Below are 16,786 nucleotides of genomic sequence, written 5' to 3'. Positions count from 1 at the left end.
CATGTTTTCCCATTACAAATAATGTAAAAAACAATTATCCGTTCTGAGAAAAAAACCCGCCTTTTTTAAGCATTTGCGCATTTGCAACTTCAGCGCACCGCCGAACGCGCAATGTAGCGCGTCACCGACCGCTCGCCTGCACCACGCTGTACGCATTATTGTGATAGAGCCGTAGCTGAAAATTATAAAATATTTTTAAAGTCTTGATGTCCTTTCCTAAATTTAAGTGGACCTCAGTGCGCAGGAAGTTTAATTTTGTCCGATCGCGCAACTGCCGCGCACTGCCGACCGCGCAACAGTAGCGCGTCGCCGAACGCGCAACTGCACTGCGCTGGTCGCATTATTGTGAGAGAGCGGCCGCTAAAATTAGAAAATATTTATAAAGTCCTGATGTATTTTCCAAAATTTAAGTGGACCTCAGTGCGCAGGAAGTTTAATTTTGTCCGATCGCGCAACTGCAGCGCACCGCCGAACGCGCAATCGTTTGCCAACCGCGCAACTGCACCGCGCTGGTTGCATTACTGTGAGAGAGCGGCCCCTGAAATTTAGAAAATCTTTTTAAGGTTCTGATGTACTTTCCAAAATTTAAGTGGATCTCAGTGCGCAGGAAGTTTAATTTTGTCCGATCCCGCAAATGCCGCGCACTGCCAAACGCGCAACCGTAGCGCGCCGCCGACCGCGGAACTGCACGGCGCTGGTCGCATTATTGTGACAGAGCGGCCGCTGAAATTTAGAAAATATTTTTAAAGTCCTGATGCACTTGATGATAATGCATATTCATTCAGTATAGACATCAATGTTTAATTACCCATGACCATGGAGGACATCGTTTCAACACAACACAGGAACTGATTTTATCTGATTTTATTGACCTGTGTTACCTCTGCAAAATCTTTACATGCAACATTGTGTGCAAACATACAAGTTCTCACTGCATGCACTATTCTATTTACAACAGAGATCAAGATTGGCAGAATGCTCTGAGAGTTTCCTGTTTTAAAGCAAACAATCAATTAAACATGATTTGCGTTGATCTCTTGTAATGACCACGATGGCCAAAGCAGCACAAAATAAAATCATATACAAGATGCTACTGGCAGGTACTTTACACACTGCCACAGGGGGCAAGGATGTTGTGCAGAGACAACAAGACAGTGATGAAAGACACGACTCTCTTAAATCTGCAGCTGCTACCTGTTAAGAGCCATATGCTTATCAAATCAACTTAGCAGTTTATTCAAATTATGCTATAATCATGCAGAACATGGCCTCTTGTATATCAACTAGAAGGAAAGATATGTAAACATTAATAGAATTACTATTTTTTTGTGTCTGTGTGTGTATATATATGATATATATATATGTGTATATATATATCATATATATTGATATGATATATATATACACACACACACACACACACAAATTTATATACTGTACACATATCTCTATATCGATTTGTATACTGTATATATTTTGGACCACAATAAACTTCATGCATAGAATTTTTTTGTTTTTTGTACTTGGAATAACTTGCAAACAGCTGTATAAGTTGAGGTCATTCCACTTTGTAAGGTGTGCTTTGCTTTGCTCGGTTTGCTGTGATTATAGAATACACGCCAAAGCCATGAATTGAGAGGGAGTAGCAGAATAACCCTGCATTGTGCAAATGGTGTGTTGGGGTAAGAGTGGGCCACTACTGCCGCAGGCACATGAGAGTCACAAGCACAGTGCATGCAGGTAAGGCTGCACACACGACAAAAACAATTCGACCTTTTCGTCCTAATTCCTAAAGAAGTGAACGCTCACCGGGTGCATTCCGTGTAAAACTTGACATAGAAAACCTGTCTGAGTGTCAACAACCACAAACTGAAATTTCACAGATTAAATAACCACGCATACGTACACCTAATAATATTTACCTTGGTGTGCTCTTATCAAATCACAAATTAACATCAATTGGTGGATCCAAAGACTCATGAGTCATCTATGTCATTTCTATCCTAACCTGAGCAATGTATCAGTATGTAAACATTTCTTCATGGTTATATACATTATGTTCAGTGTTTTCTTACACGTCAGTCGTTTGGCATGCTCGTATAATTCAAGTGTTATATACTCTGGTGTGACAATGTCACACAAGATAGCAAAACTAAACACGCTAGACATTGCGGTGAATGTTTAGGCGCAAGCTCTTTGCTTTTAGGTTCCTCAGTAATGATTGTGACCTCTGCTGCTACAACATATTGCTTTTCTTTTTCAACACCTACATTAGAAGCAACCAATGTCTCAGGCTCAGCAGTACCACTGTACAATTGTGCAACTGTTTGTCTACATGTCTTGGATATATAAATGACATTGCTGACTAAGTCCACACAAACAAGTATTTTTTCAAATCTATCATTTCATCCATGTAGGTCACCAAAAACTGACTTTTTTTGAATGACAAAGCTTAATTTGCAATGCTTTTGGTTGGCTTTTCGAACATATACTTTTGGGTAAGCGACACCTGTTGATTTAACATGCGCTTGACTCCAGCAAATACATTTTGGGAGGGTACAAAGGCCACAAGCGTGGACTGAGCTTTTTCTTTTATTTTTTTTTACCCTGGAGTTTGTTTTTAAGAAATAAGCAGCTTTTATCCTAACCATGGCACACGCTATAGAAAAAGTCGAAATTAAAATAGAATTGGTGCATCCTTTAAAGCGTCCAATGTTCTGGTAAGATTGGAGTGTGCCAGTGCCATTTTATTTTATTCTTTTTTTTTGTCCATTCCTCCAAAAGAACATAAATCACTAATGTGATGGATGGTTATCTCTGTTTGATGGGATTAAGGTTGGGGTTCTGTGCATGTTAGTCAACACAAAACTCATTCAATCCAAAAACTCATGCTGGAACAGAAAATGTCATTTCCCGCATCCCTTCTCACAAAGTTGGAAGTATAGAATTATCTGAAAGGTCATATGAGATATTAAGGGCAACTCCTGATTGATTAATGAATCAATTGATAAGTGGTCACTTTTATCTATATAGTGCATCTCTCAGAAGTGGCTCAAGCCAGCACAGGGGGAGAAAGGGAAAAAAAACAGGAGGCACGAGAACAGTACATGTGTCAGGTGGTGAAATAATGCTTCATAAAACACGGAATACATAAAAGATGCACAGAGAGGGAAATGCAGACCAAGGTTGTTCTAGCTCATGCTGTTTGTAACAGGTAGTTAATCACTAGCGGTGTGATTTTCATTCATCAAGGTGTGCCAGCGCTCAATCCTCTTGTCTTTGTTCTTCAAACACTCATACCAGTGTTTTAGCCTTTCTCCTTTGGCGGTAATGCCCAGCTGACAACCACCTGGAGGGATGGTATTCAAATGTAAGCGCTCTGAAGTTAATTCTTACATTTCAATTTGATTTCATCACAGCGATCCTGACAAAATATTTACCGATGTAGTCATTGGACTTCCCGATATCATAATCCCACACAGAAACATCTAAAGTCTTCTTAGCCAGTTCACTGTGTTTAATATCAAAGCTGAATTCCTGAAATGGAATCAAGACACAGATTTCCAAATCGGGGTATTTGTCAGTATTGATCAGTCATTTGTTTTCTTCATGACTCATATTTGTATTTTAGCAACAAATCTCTTACAAACCTCATTAAACTCTGGGTTTAAAGTCCTTTTCTTGATCTGAGTTTTGCACTTGCCCTTCTTGCCCATGTCAGGTTTCAGAACTCTGTCAATTATAGAAGCAGGTTTGAAACACCAATGTCAAATTCAAACCCTTTCGAGAGCGGTATAAAGCTTTTTTTAGAAAACACTGCAGCTATGGCAAATTGCACACCAAAAATGTCTTTATGTTGGACTGTACACAAAAACTGAGAGAAAATGAAAGGAAAACATTGAATGTGAAGGTATTTGATTTGTTCCTGAAACAAATTATTCATAATAATTGTGGAAAATAATATTTTTTTAAAAATCATGGACTTTAAAGCACTTAATCTAATACTAAAATCATATTCAACATATACAAGAGTATCAAGCAAGAATACAATTTATTTTTTTGATCTGGGCTGCGGCTATGCTGGAGACTATCCCGTCACTTTGGGTGAGAAGTAGGGTATACCTTAAATACCATTTGACCCATTTAAGCATCCTAAAATGAAAAGTCTTATACTTACATTTTGACATAGGGGTCAGAATATCCATTAGCATCCATGGCAGCCAAATGAACACAGCGCACGACACCCACAAGGAGGCGGCTCAGCTGGGTGCTGTACATGAGGGAGATAAGAATGCGACCACGTTCTTCTACCTCTCCGCCATCTTTTGCAGACTAGAAAACACAGCATGAGTAAAAGTAGACATTCAGTATATAATAGCGTTTGGGAAGAAAAAAATTGGGATAATGTGTCGGTCGCATTTAGCTATACTCTCAAACCACCTCATCTTCATAAAGAGCAATGCCTCGTGCTCCACCGGCTGTCGCTGTTCTCTTTGTCTGTCAGGGAGACATTACATCAGTGGTTTAGTTACGGAGAAAGAAGAAAGTACGGTGGCAAATCATCATCACTCACTGGAACAACTCTCTCCAGACACACGTTGAAATTTTTCTTTTGGTTCATCTTCAGTTTCTTCAGCGCCACTCGGGTCTCACCGATGAACTCATTGTGGCCAAACTTGTCCTCATCGCAGACAGACAACCTACGCCAGGACAGCAGTACGACAAGGCCTTTGAGAACAGACTGTCTGCGCAGTTCATCTGAGTGCGACTATTTCCACCTGAGGGTCTTGCGCTGCATGTCATCATCCGTCAGGCCGTGATAAGTGAGGGTCTCATTCCACGCAGGGTTGCGGGTGTTCCTCAAGGTCTTTGTGCGCAGCTTTGTTGACTGTTAATAAAAACAGGACACATACAAACTACAAGAGCTCATGTTTCTTGCTTTCATCTTTTAGCTCATTGTTCTAGGAAGTGCCTGCATGGCAACTGGAGCAGATATATTCACGGCTTAATTTATTCTGCTGCTGCTTTCTGGATACCACACCTCTTTTTTTTTTTAAATCATCTTATTTCCTAATAACCACAAGGTGTCAGGCTTGAGCTTGAGAAGGCCCGAAAACGATTTCACCGAAATGTTCTGCTCATTTCATAGACACACTGCATATTATTATTTTTAAAGGTGATTTTTTTGTTTGTTTTGAATTCAACCTTGCTAGCTCCTGGCAGCAGATGAAGCTTGACATATGGATCTGCCAGTCCATTGGAATCCATTGGTTTCAAGCCCTTGGGGGTGACAAGAATAAACTCATGTCAAATGCAAAGGAAATGACTAAATAAATGCAGAACCTTCAGTTCAAATGAATTGAGTATAAATTTAAAGTATTACTGTGATAGTATTCAGAATAGCTTTCAGAAACACATTCAGCAGTTGCACGATAACACTCGCTCGATCACATAAGACACCTGGATGTGTTTATAGGAGCCTTCTTATTACATAAGGGGGTTTGTCAAACTACAAACTTGCATTGATTTGCATTTTAATTCGACCACATTTAAAATAGAGGTCTGCCTAATTAATTTTTGACTTGTTTTGTTTTTATATTCAATTTGAGTCGAATTGTACCTTGGTGGAAGTACTGAATGAGGAGAGATTTACCTTTGCCTTGAGAATGCTACAATCAAGGCTGTTGCTTTCCTGGTCATACATCAGACTGAACTCCAGAGAGCCCAGAGTGGCTAAATGAGAACAAGAGAAGTGAGCACACTCGTTTTGGTCTTTCGGTGTTATGCCACACATACACATACCGTGTCTGGACCGCATGTGTTTTAATGTATGCTGAATGTTTTTGTGGCCTCTGTTGCAGAACCAATAGCCCTTCTGGCATGAGAGAAAACTATCAATTTATTGAGTGATTGATATGATAGAACCACAGAAACAGGGAGTGTGCTTTTTAAGTAATTAAAGGAAGAGTAACATTTTGCTTTTGAATGCAAGTTTGGGAGAAAGCTCAGTCTTGCCAGAGAATAATCACATCATCACACTTTAATCTACGGCATAAGTGAATGACAATTGGAATCTGACCTTTAACAAGGGTGAGATATAATACGTTGTGTTAAACATGTATTATGTATAGGACATATAATTATGAGTTTAGTATTTTACATTCTCCTTTGAGCGAGTTGGTGAGTATGGATAGCTTGTGGCCGGTTTACACTTCTAAAGGTATACTGTCAGAAAAATGATTCAAGTTTGTTCTTTTGTAAAATAACTCAAATGAAACCGTTCCCACATAGTCCAAAATGTAAATTCCTATGTGCTTAATGCTTTTTTTTAAACTTCAAAACAGCCAGCAATTTGAAAGAAATGAATGGAGTGAATGACTTGATCTAAAATTCGTGACAAAAACTGTCTCCCTGGACTAAAACATGTGAGGCAGTGTTTCCCCAATGAATAAAATGTACACGTGATGTACTCACTGGCTTCATCGGAATCATAATCGTTGGCCTCCTCTTCCTCGGCCGCGGGGGGAGGTTGATGTCGGGCAGGAGGAGCACTGTAAGCGGCAGGCTGCCTTCTGTCCTCTCGTACTGCAGGAGGTGCTCTTTGCTCTGAAGGGACTGCACCAGAAGAGTAAGCACCTCCTTCACGTCCCACCTGACCTACAAACACACATGCGGGATATAGATTTGGATTCCAATTGAGGTGCATTAATTAGAGCGTGCTTAAGAAAACGAGGCCTCGCTGCCCCTCACCCTGTGGAGCCGTAGATGGCGTCACAACGGGCTGCGGTCTGGAGCTCTGAACGGGCACCATCCTCTTCATCACGACCGGGCTTCCCTGCTCTGCTTCTTCAGGGCCAGCGCTGCCTGTGGCCGTGCGCACAACTGATGGCTTAGGGGCCACAGGTGGGTAACCAGCACGGCCTTTGAGCTCTGCTCCTAAAAATAAGCATAATACAGTAAACACACAAACGCACTATTCATGAGGGAGACGTATATATATTCGCACTTCAGGCTCTCACTGCAGCAGAATATGTAATAACTCCCCAGTCTCTCTGGGTAGTTTTGATGTTGCGGCTTTTTGTTCAAAGGCATTGACCTACATTCTGTATAAAAAGCTGCAGCAATCAACGACAGTGCACACATGGAATCATTGTATAGTTCATGCCCTTTCTATTATCGGGAAGTCATGTGACAAAGTGTCCCATGTACAAGCACTGAGCAGCACTTAGAGTGAAAATGTATTGAGGTTGGTGGAGGTAAGAAGAGGATGTGTCAAAGTTGTTAAAGCGGAGCGAGAAGAAAGAGGAAGCGGAATAAGCTCTCAGTAAAAGTGAGGTATTGTCTTCAGAAGACTACGTGTGTAAAAGAAGATGGAGAAGAAGCGAAGACAGAAACAAGATTACTGAGGCTACAGTTTGAACATATTCATCAAAATTGGATAACAGAAAAATGGTCCAACATTGGCCGGCTGAACGATTTCTGCAAATGCAACTAAGACAATTGGATTATAGGGTCAGCATTCGGGTCTAACAAAATATAAGCTGCCTCATATGAATTGCTCATAAATAAAAAGGAGAAATCCATTTGGCAAGAAACGTGACACATTCGATTTACTTTTTATGCTTTTGTGAGTCTCTCAGGCCTTGAACTCATGCGATATTTTATGTTGAATTGGAGTTTTAAAAAAGACAATGACTGAGCATTAATTGCTTAAAAGTGTGAATTAAATAAAACAATTTTAATTTAATAATCAGGTGTTACGTTCTACTCTTGGATAATAATCACATCTGAGTAAAGGGGTACTCATGCAAAGACAAAAACGTGATACGGAGTACAGGTTGGGAACCCGGTCAAGAGGAAAGTTGTGTTTTTTTGGCACAATGTGTAAACAAAGTACCAAGTAGTAGAAGTAATCATTTGAAAATGTAATCATAAAATGTAGTCAGTCCCACTTCAGCATTTAACATGTTGGTACAACAAAAATAAAAATGTAGGCACACAATCAGTGTATAATAATTTGCCCGAAACGCCGACTCTCACCTGAGAGAGAAAATAATTTGCAAATAAAAATATGTGTTGCAGGATTTACAAGTCACTCGAAGCTGAAAGATGATTACGACCAGACCTCAAAGCAACAGGCTGCTGTACGCACCAGGTTGTTGATGCTGAGTAGCCTCCTCTCTGGGTTTGGAGTCTACTTCCTGGGCAGGCTGCTCTTTCGGTTTAGATAATGGCATGGGTGAAGGAAGGAATTGTTTAGGGAATCCTTTAAAGAACCAGGCACCAGACCGTTTCCACACCTGAGGAAAAAAAACATGTTCTGGCTTTTCTAATGGGAAGTTCTTCATTTCCTAGCACAGAGCACTCACCTCTCGTTGTTCTCTGCAGATTTTGCACAGCCACACAGCACGGGGCCTGCTGCCGCACTGGGTACCGCACTTAGTACACATGTTCTATGTAACGGGAAAACAGAAATAACCAACTACGTGCCGTTTATAGCATTACCGGTGATTATATGATGGTGAAGTATTGTCGTAAATCAAACAGAAGTTATATGAAGTTTTTGTTCCAAAGGTTTGGAGTCACAAATTTGACTTTGAACACTTAGTGAACGACCAACGAGGTCGCTCTGGTGCAACTCTCGTTCCATCGTACAGCACGTGGGGATTTCTTGACGCTATGGTGATGTTGAGTCATACTGTAGAATTTAGTCGTCAAACATAGTTTCTGTCAGCATTCACATCACATCAGTTCCTAATTTGCAGTTATTACCTTTTTGCAGTCCTCGCACACCACCGAGCTGACCCCGGGTGTACCCAGCTGCTCCCCGCACAGCACACAGCGAGACAGTCCATCCCCACACACAGTCTTCTTCATATCATCCAGGCGGTTTATTAAGCGCCTGCAGAAGCATACCTGACTTCAAGTAACTGACACGTCGCTTAAAATGACTTCAAGTTAAATGATCACTGTGAATTGAACAGATTTCCATGCAGTGGCCAATTTCAGTGTCTCACCCAATCCTCTCTTGCTCCATGGCCTCCATTTTCTCAGCTCGTGCAATCACACCATTTATAATTTCTTTTTCTTCATCTGTCAGTTCTGGAGTAGAACCAGGAGCCGGGCCTGACTGCATGGTCCAATTGCCCCTGTCAGTCAAACAGTGGATCATTTTATGATTAGTTTCCTTCTCTACAGTTAGCGGGAACAAAAATACAGCAAATGGGAAAATGAGACAGATAGTGGGGGTGTTATCTACTTACTGTTCTTTATCACTGTGTCACAGATCACACAATAGAACGCAGGTGGAAACAAAGGATTAGACTTTGGTGATTGTACAGTCAAATGACAACACCGTGTGCTGATAATCGTGCTCACCTAGCGTGCATGGTTCTCTGCCTGTCGTTGGGCGCCCAGCGATCCGAGCTACTGCTCATCACCGTGTCAGTCATGGCAGCACTAACACATTCTACAAGACAAATGAATACAACGTGAAAGTCCGGTAAGACTGAAATTGTAAAGTTAGGATTCTGTTGTGTCTAATTAGTGGAAATTCATAGTGTGTGAGGGAGGGGCTAGGGGGGGGATTAATAAGTATAGTCAAGAGTCATTAAAATATTGATTAGGTCTGATTTAAATCCTCTAGTACCCACATTTAGCGATTTTATTGTTTTTATCTCGTGATTGCGCTGCACTGACTTAACTGCAACTACAGGTTGCTCAGTCATCAGAGAGGACATTCGGTCTAAATGGGCCAGAACAGTGTAGAGCTATAATTGGCAAGCCACCAGATACATTTAATTGCTACAGATTGATGAAAGGGGTGAGTCAAAACTGGATAATTGAGGACCTCACATTCAAGGCAACCACAATGGGCATAAATCAATGATTCATCTGATAATTACTTTTAAATTCATCTGCATGTTTCAAATGAATCCACGGCCCTGAAGCACTCAGCAATATCAGCTGGAAAACCAAATGCAAGTTATCCACATTTGCAGGTTTTGTAGTGTATTTACAGTCCAGTCGACAGCCTACGTCTATCATAAAACTTGTGTTATTCTTGAAAATGCATTACATACATTTACAAAATGTTACTTCTGACCGTCTTTCATTGGTTTGGATGTCCCCTAAAAACCCTTTGGGACAAATGTGATGGGGTGAAACATTGTTCTGTATGTCCTGAGGGCAAGAAGCACCATACTGTGAAGCCCCCGCAGGCTGCAGCAACCAAAAGCCTCAGGAGCGTTGTAGGAATTGCCATGGTGCATGATGGAGAAATTGCAGCTACTGTATAGCAGTAAAGGGATGAACAACAGTGAGAATGTGAAAAGGGAGAAAAATCAATAGCTTTCTCCTGTCAACAGTTTTTCCCATGCAATCATTCCACGGCCGTAAGATCACACTCTCACTCACTCGGCTGATCGCTTTAATGCACTAGATGGTGCATCAGAGCTCATACCTTGTGAGCCATAATCTGTCAGACTGAGGGAAGAGCAAAAAACTTGCTGTACTAGCTGTAGGACTACACTACTGGGTGTGGACTTTTCATTTTGATGCCACTGCAACAACCAGACAGCAGAAGTCAACATGTCAACTGTCTTGTTCTTACATTATACTACATCCCCTGGCAAATTTGATGGAATCTCCAGTATGGGTTTATCTTGTAGAAAAAAAAGGAGATTAGCACAAAATTAAAGTCATTTTAATTGGCAACTTTCTGGTTTTAAGTAACACTAAAATAAATCAAGAAATAAGAAGTGGTGAATAGTAACTTGTTTGGATGAAACAAAGGGGGGTGGGGGAAATCAATCAATTCTGAGTTAAAAAATGATTCCATTTGCAAAACAAGTATACAAACTCACATTTGCTCTATGAAGTTACTTTAGAACTGTCATATCTGTGATCTGCTTTCTTTTTCGACAAAAATAAACAACGAAATGAACATCCTGCGAGACTGCCGATTCCATTATTTTTGTCAGTTGTTGGGTATAAAAGAAAACTACAAATTTACCCAATTCAACATGACGGTCAAAAACTACCCGAGAACAAAGAGGAGCAGATAAAGAACCCATTTAGTCTGAATTTTAAAATAATCGCATTTAGTGCCAATCATTTTAGACAGGAATCATTGAAAACATTTCTGTCTGTAAGGATGAGAATAAAAAACAAATACAATGCAAACTCTTTAAACACCAATTAGTTTCCAATTATAATATACTGTCTTCCAACCTTAATGTTATACAGATCACACTAATCCATAGTTATGGCATCATATCGGTCAAGGTTAAAAATGCAATTATTCTGTCTCCTCTACAGATCACACACAGATGGTGTCAGTCTTGCACAAACGCAATAAAAAAAAAACAAGATGTACATTTAATGGACATTTTACATGCATAGTAAATTCAAATGCAAAAAAATAAACATGAAGCCATCCATGCATCGACATCCTGGATAGAATTTCATATGAAGGAAGAAGAGATGTGTTTAGCAAGGCGTTTATGGGCCAAGGAGGACAGTCAATAGATCTGTAGTCCCTGAGCACACTTTACGCACAAAGCATCTGTCAGCCATTTTTAGAAGCATGGTCATGCACTCTTTTCTTGGTTGCTTGAAATGAATGCAAGAATTACCAGCATGAATTGATGTGACTTTGAAAAGCAGGTGTATGACTCATTACTGCAGGCTCGCTAAAAGTAAAAGCGCAGAGCTCAGCCACCATCTTCCTCACGAGAATGTTTACCATTCACGTGCGGTATGAGAGTAGGCACGGTGACAACAAGGCATGCAGGACAATGATGGATTGATCCAATTTGGATCGTTATGGATCTCGTAGCTGCAGACCACGCAGGGATTGGAAGACATTAGCTATCTACCATAGAAATTGTGTTGAGTTGACAGGTTTTGGTTGGAAGACAAATTCAAGTGTTAGCAGGGGGGAGTAGCCAGAAAATTTTCTGTGGGCCGGCCAGGATGACAAAATGACTCACTAAGTGTTGGGCCGGACCATACGCAGGGGTGCACTGCTGTATTCTGTAAGCAAGTCATCCATAGTGAGGGCTTCGTTAAATGAAATGCAGAGAACCACACACATAATGAAGAATAGAAACAAGTAGAAATAAATGATTTGTTGAACTTCATTGAAGACAGCAAAAACTATTGTTCGCTTTGGCCTTCCAATATAGCGTTAAGTTTCCATAACAGTTCAAGTTGTGCCACTTGGCTCATTTTCAATGTTTCCCAAAGAAATAGATTTATAAACAATCCCAACAAATTAACTATTGTTACACTTTAACATTCTTTTAAGTTTCAAAATGAGAACAGCAACTACGTCAGTCATCCAAATTTCTATTCCACCCTAATATGTCCCCTCTGTAATGTATTGGGTTTAAAAGAAACACGATTAATATTCCAGGGCAAGAATTCCCTTGTGATGCTTGAAGAAGGACATTTCTAAAATGGGTTAATGAGAATCAGAGATCAATTTCATTTATGTGCTTAAATTTAACTTTGATCAGGAAGATTGGCCTTTTTGTGATACTTTGAGCTAGAAAACAAACAAACAAAAAACAACAACGAATTTGACATCTTATACCTCCTCCCCCAACGATCCACTCACATGAGAACACTCGGTGCGATCTGTAATGCAGAAAAAAAATAAAAAAATGATGACCAATTATGCCTTTAATAAGCCATTCTCTTATGATTACCAAATTAAGATTTATTTCCAGACTCACGGCATTCTAAAAATTAACTGTAGTTCATTCTTTGAGTTACAGACCACAATTTTCCAAATCCATGAGGCCAGTAAAAGATCCATCCTTTGTATTGAAAATCGTACGGCAAATAAGAACCAAATCACATGCCCACTTCAGAGCTTCTCATGCAGATAAAAGCTGTTTGTTGCTCTGATTCAATCAAAAGTCACAAAAAAGGAATTCTAATTATAGCTTGGCACTTTAGCCCCAGCATTGCTAAAACAGAAAAGATTGACAAAATTCAGTGCTAGCAAGTTGAGTAAGTTGGTGTTTATTGTTTATTTCATTTGTTTGAAGTCTATAATTTAATGTATTTTAGAACAGATTTTTTTTTTTTTTAAGAGTTGGACGTTTCATTTGATTTAATGAAGAACAATAGCTTCTACCAATCTTCTCTGATTGGGTGAACCGAAAAATTGAAAACGACCACATTAGAACATAGACACTCCATAGAGATGTTGTCGAAAAGATATCAAATGGAGCAAAACTGGGCACCCATTTACTCCGCCAACGCTATCCATCCTCATTGCGAAGAGTGGACTTGGACTGAAGTGCACTGCACCATGCAGCCCTTCACTGCTGGAGGAAAACATCACTCAGCATTTCTTAATTATTTACAACTTCAACCCTCAGTGCAGTTCACTTTGTGTACGCCCCCTCCAAAGGCATTTCTGTAAGCTTTCGTATTCTAAGATCTTAATCAACCATCCACAGTGGCTATTAAGTGAGAACAAGCCTGTGCGTGGGATACAGTCAAGCTGTCTGTGTTTTAGGTGTGCTGCATCAACAAAATATGTTTCGTTCAGACAGTAGTGTTGGCGGACACCATCTGTGAAGTGAAAACCATCTGTGAGGGCTTCTCACCTCTCAAATGGACAAGTGTTGCACTGGTGCAACCAAATTGTCTGTGCAGGCAAAGTTCCAAGTCCCGCATGGCTGGAGCACAAACAGGAAAGAGTCCAAGAAGCTAACCTGCTGCTAATTCTGCTGTGCCCTTTGCCCTGTCCAAGAAACATGCCGAGTCATTCGCGCTGGCTTATTTCCATTCTTAAATCAGCACAATTTATACTGAATTACAATGGCTGTTGATGCACTGGCCACTTATTTCCAGTCATCTTATCTCAGGTCAATTAAACATAACATTAAATTAACATTTAAAAGTCTATGCTAACAACTATTTATACAGTATATCTCCACAACATGTTACCTTGTTATTTTGTTTCTAATATAACATGGTTAATAACGTTTTCTGTTACACAATGGCTTCTGAAAATCTGTCCTACCTCTGCTCCAACTTCTAATTACTATTCCCAAAACTCGTGATAGCATTTGCTTTTACGAGAATGGTTAATATTAATGTTATCTCTGGTATCTGTATTGCAGCAGCACATTTTGCAATAGGGTGACACGTCGTGTTTTTCATGAAGAATCTGAAGACAATCGTGCCCCATTGACGAGTTAAAAAAAAAAATTCATCGCCAACAAGAATCATGCATCTTTGGAATGAGCGACACAGTGTCAAAAAAAACTTTGCAATATTTGTATGATTTTCAAGGTCTCACAAAACACAACTTTGCATCTTTGTTCCTTCAAGATTCAGCCCATTCAGTAAAGGCTCGAGTTTGCGGTTCTATTACCATTTTCAAATGAAGGACTAAGTTCCGTAAGGCTATTTTGTCAAAGGCAGTCTGTTCATGGGCACCCCAGGAAGACAACACCCTAATCAGATTCCTTTATCTTCACGGCAAGCACAATGAAGACACAGAGGCTGAAAAGACAGGAAAGTCCAGACAGTGGATCGATTGCTAATGTTTTTTTGCTGCTACCACTAACTGCAGACTGGGCGAGCTTCTATGCGTTCGCATTATTTGTTATCAAAAGTAACACGTTTTATGATTTTATGGTTAATTGTCATTTTAAAAATGGCTGCACGGTTATTTAAATCGTTGGCTGTGTCACGGCAACAGAATAAATTGAAAATTGCATTTCGTTCCGAAACCCCAACAAATATGAGGTCAATTGGAATGATCTCTGTTAGACCTTGACGCTTCTACTGATTAATTAATATGAGAAACAAAAGGATGACTCAGGTGAATTTTGAACTTTTCTTATACTCCTGCTCTCTTGGGAAAAGTTGGTCAAAGGCCTCATTAATTACTTCCGTCTCTTCCAATATGCCAGAGTGTTTCGGAAGATCTCGTCCCCATTTTAAAAAGGCATTGATTCTCACCCACTGCACTGATGAGTTTTCAGATGAAGACTCTCCCCTTTGCAGACTGACTGCAAATGGTAGAATAAGGTTGCTTGGGAAACAAAAGGAAATCATAGTACAAAACCAAACGTTCCTGTTATTGGGTTCTAAAGTGTACGAATAAAAGAGATTGTGAGTGGCACGTATGCACCTTTCGCCAACTGTGGCCATGGTAACAGCAGGGTGAGATGAAGGCAAAAATGATTTAACACGGTTTGAGAGCATGTGTGACCCACTAGTGTGCATGATCATGGGAGTACAGTGCATATACCTGCGCACTGGTTTACAAACCGTGTCAGTGGATCACGGGGCGCAGTTAGCTCAAATGTGTCATGGACATAGTTAGGAAGGAAGACGGACATTGGAATCTGGTAACGGTCGCCTTGATTCTTTCCGTTCTAAATAATGCAGTTAGCATGCAGAGCGCTAACTTCACTCCTCCATCTTTTTTCACATCTCTACATCTTATCATGATGTTCTTCCTCGCCTTGCACCATTTTCACGGTGCTGATGAGCCTGTAAAAATAAAAGAGGTCTAAGCATACATATCATTGTCCAATCAAATACACTGTAGGTGTATAGTATGTGAGAGGAGGCAGCTGCAGATATTCCTCACACTGAGTATTCTGTTTTTTTTCCCTCCCCTCCCCCAGTTAATCTCTGGGTTTCAGGTCTGTAGGAGGAGTTGGAGATAGTAGAACCAGCTCCTTCTGACACCCTCCAGTAGCAGTTAACAATGGTAGTAACTCGTGGGTGCAAAGTGAGACAACAAGACAACAATGAGGTGACACAAGCACCTGCTCATTGGCTCAGCTGGAGGTCGCATGTACCCTGTCCACATCATAACTGGAAAGCATTCATTGAGGTGTTCCATCGAGCTGCCTAAAATTCCCGCAGCAACGCCCAAGGAACGCAACCACTCAATGTCCTACATTGGCTTACCAGTTCTGTGGTCTTATTCCAGATCTGACTGTAAGCAGGAAGCAAGCACTGCATGAGGGCGGCCAGCTTGTCATGTTCACAATGCATTTTAGAAGATGTAAAAATAGAACACAGCATATTGTCTCATGCATCTTCAAACTGAATTCACGCTCAGCACCGTTGTATGTTGGCATGAATGGTCATTTGCTCCATTAAAATCCCATATGTGGTTTTCAGAATAATGCAAAGGTACTGTTTCGCCTAAAACAAAGAAATCAATCAAATGATGATGCACATAATTGGTCCTTCACCCAGGTTAATTAACAACAGCGACATGCGTGAACAATGATCTGCACAAATTGTCATTTTTCATTCAGATGACTAAGTGGATATCTCTGCCCATTCAAATTAATAAGCAGACAATGAAAGACGCTTCTCGTAAAAGATAATTGTCGGCCCTCCTCTCTTGTGAATGAAAGGTTGCATCCATTCAGGTCAGTGGCCGGATGCGCGACCCTCACATAGGCTTCAGTGAAAGGATGCGTAATTTCAAGATTTTGTCATGCTTCAGGCGATGCGAAGACACACACCTGAGAATCCAGAGCAGCCTCTCCTTCTCGGTCAGTTGTCGGGGAATGGAGATTGAGGTGACTAGTATGCACGTCTTGGTTCCGGCGAGGGACTTAGTCAATACGCATGCTTCTTGTCACACCGGAACCTAGGTTTTGGTATTCAGCCTGGAGGAGTAGTCCGTGGCTGGAGGCACTGGAGATCTCTACGGTGTGCGTGGGAACTCGCCTTGTATTCTGCGTGGAGGATGGAAAGCCCTTGATTCACTGGGAAGGAAACCCCT

At 40.6% G+C, this 16,786-nt stretch overlaps 1 protein-coding gene across 6 annotated transcripts; it reads right to left on the bottom strand.

Annotated features, from left to right (window-relative positions):
* Positions 1-857: 857 nt before the first annotated feature.
* LOC147057945 (rabphilin-3A-like) lies at positions 858-16,662 on the bottom strand. Of its 6 annotated transcripts, none has more exons than XM_085909109.1 (19): positions 12,741-12,865; positions 12,623-12,642; positions 9,379-9,469; positions 9,264-9,275; positions 9,018-9,149; positions 8,773-8,902; positions 8,370-8,453; positions 8,153-8,300; positions 6,751-6,936; positions 6,475-6,657; positions 5,654-5,733; positions 5,206-5,280; positions 4,779-4,888; positions 4,574-4,700; positions 4,441-4,497; positions 4,178-4,332; positions 3,651-3,732; positions 3,441-3,537; positions 858-3,349 (listed from the first exon to the last, which is right to left on the bottom strand). In XM_085909109.1, exons 3-19 carry the CDS (start codon positions 9,450-9,452, stop codon positions 3,219-3,221), a joined length of 1,863 nt encoding a protein of 620 aa, XP_085765235.1. In that variant the 5' UTR covers positions 9,453-9,469; positions 12,623-12,642; positions 12,741-12,865; the 3' UTR covers positions 858-3,218. The 6 variants fall into 6 exon arrangements, with proteins under 6 accessions (XP_085765235.1, XP_085765231.1, XP_085765236.1 ...); XM_085909105.1 differs by having other exon boundaries at positions 12,599-12,642; positions 12,741-12,831; XM_085909110.1 differs by lacking the exons at positions 12,623-12,642; positions 12,741-12,865 and adding an exon at positions 16,524-16,662.
* Between the last annotated feature and the right edge of the window lie 124 nt (positions 16,663-16,786).

The sequence above is a fragment of the Syngnathus leptorhynchus genome, chromosome 4 (genome assembly GCF_054491065.1).
Source record: "Syngnathus leptorhynchus isolate UIUO chromosome 4, UIUO_Slep, whole genome shotgun sequence".
Classification (NCBI taxonomy): Eukaryota; Metazoa; Chordata; class Actinopteri; order Syngnathiformes; family Syngnathidae; genus Syngnathus; species Syngnathus leptorhynchus.
The sequence above is the reverse complement of the archived record's forward strand: the minus strand, read 5'-3'. Positions and strand labels throughout refer to the sequence as shown.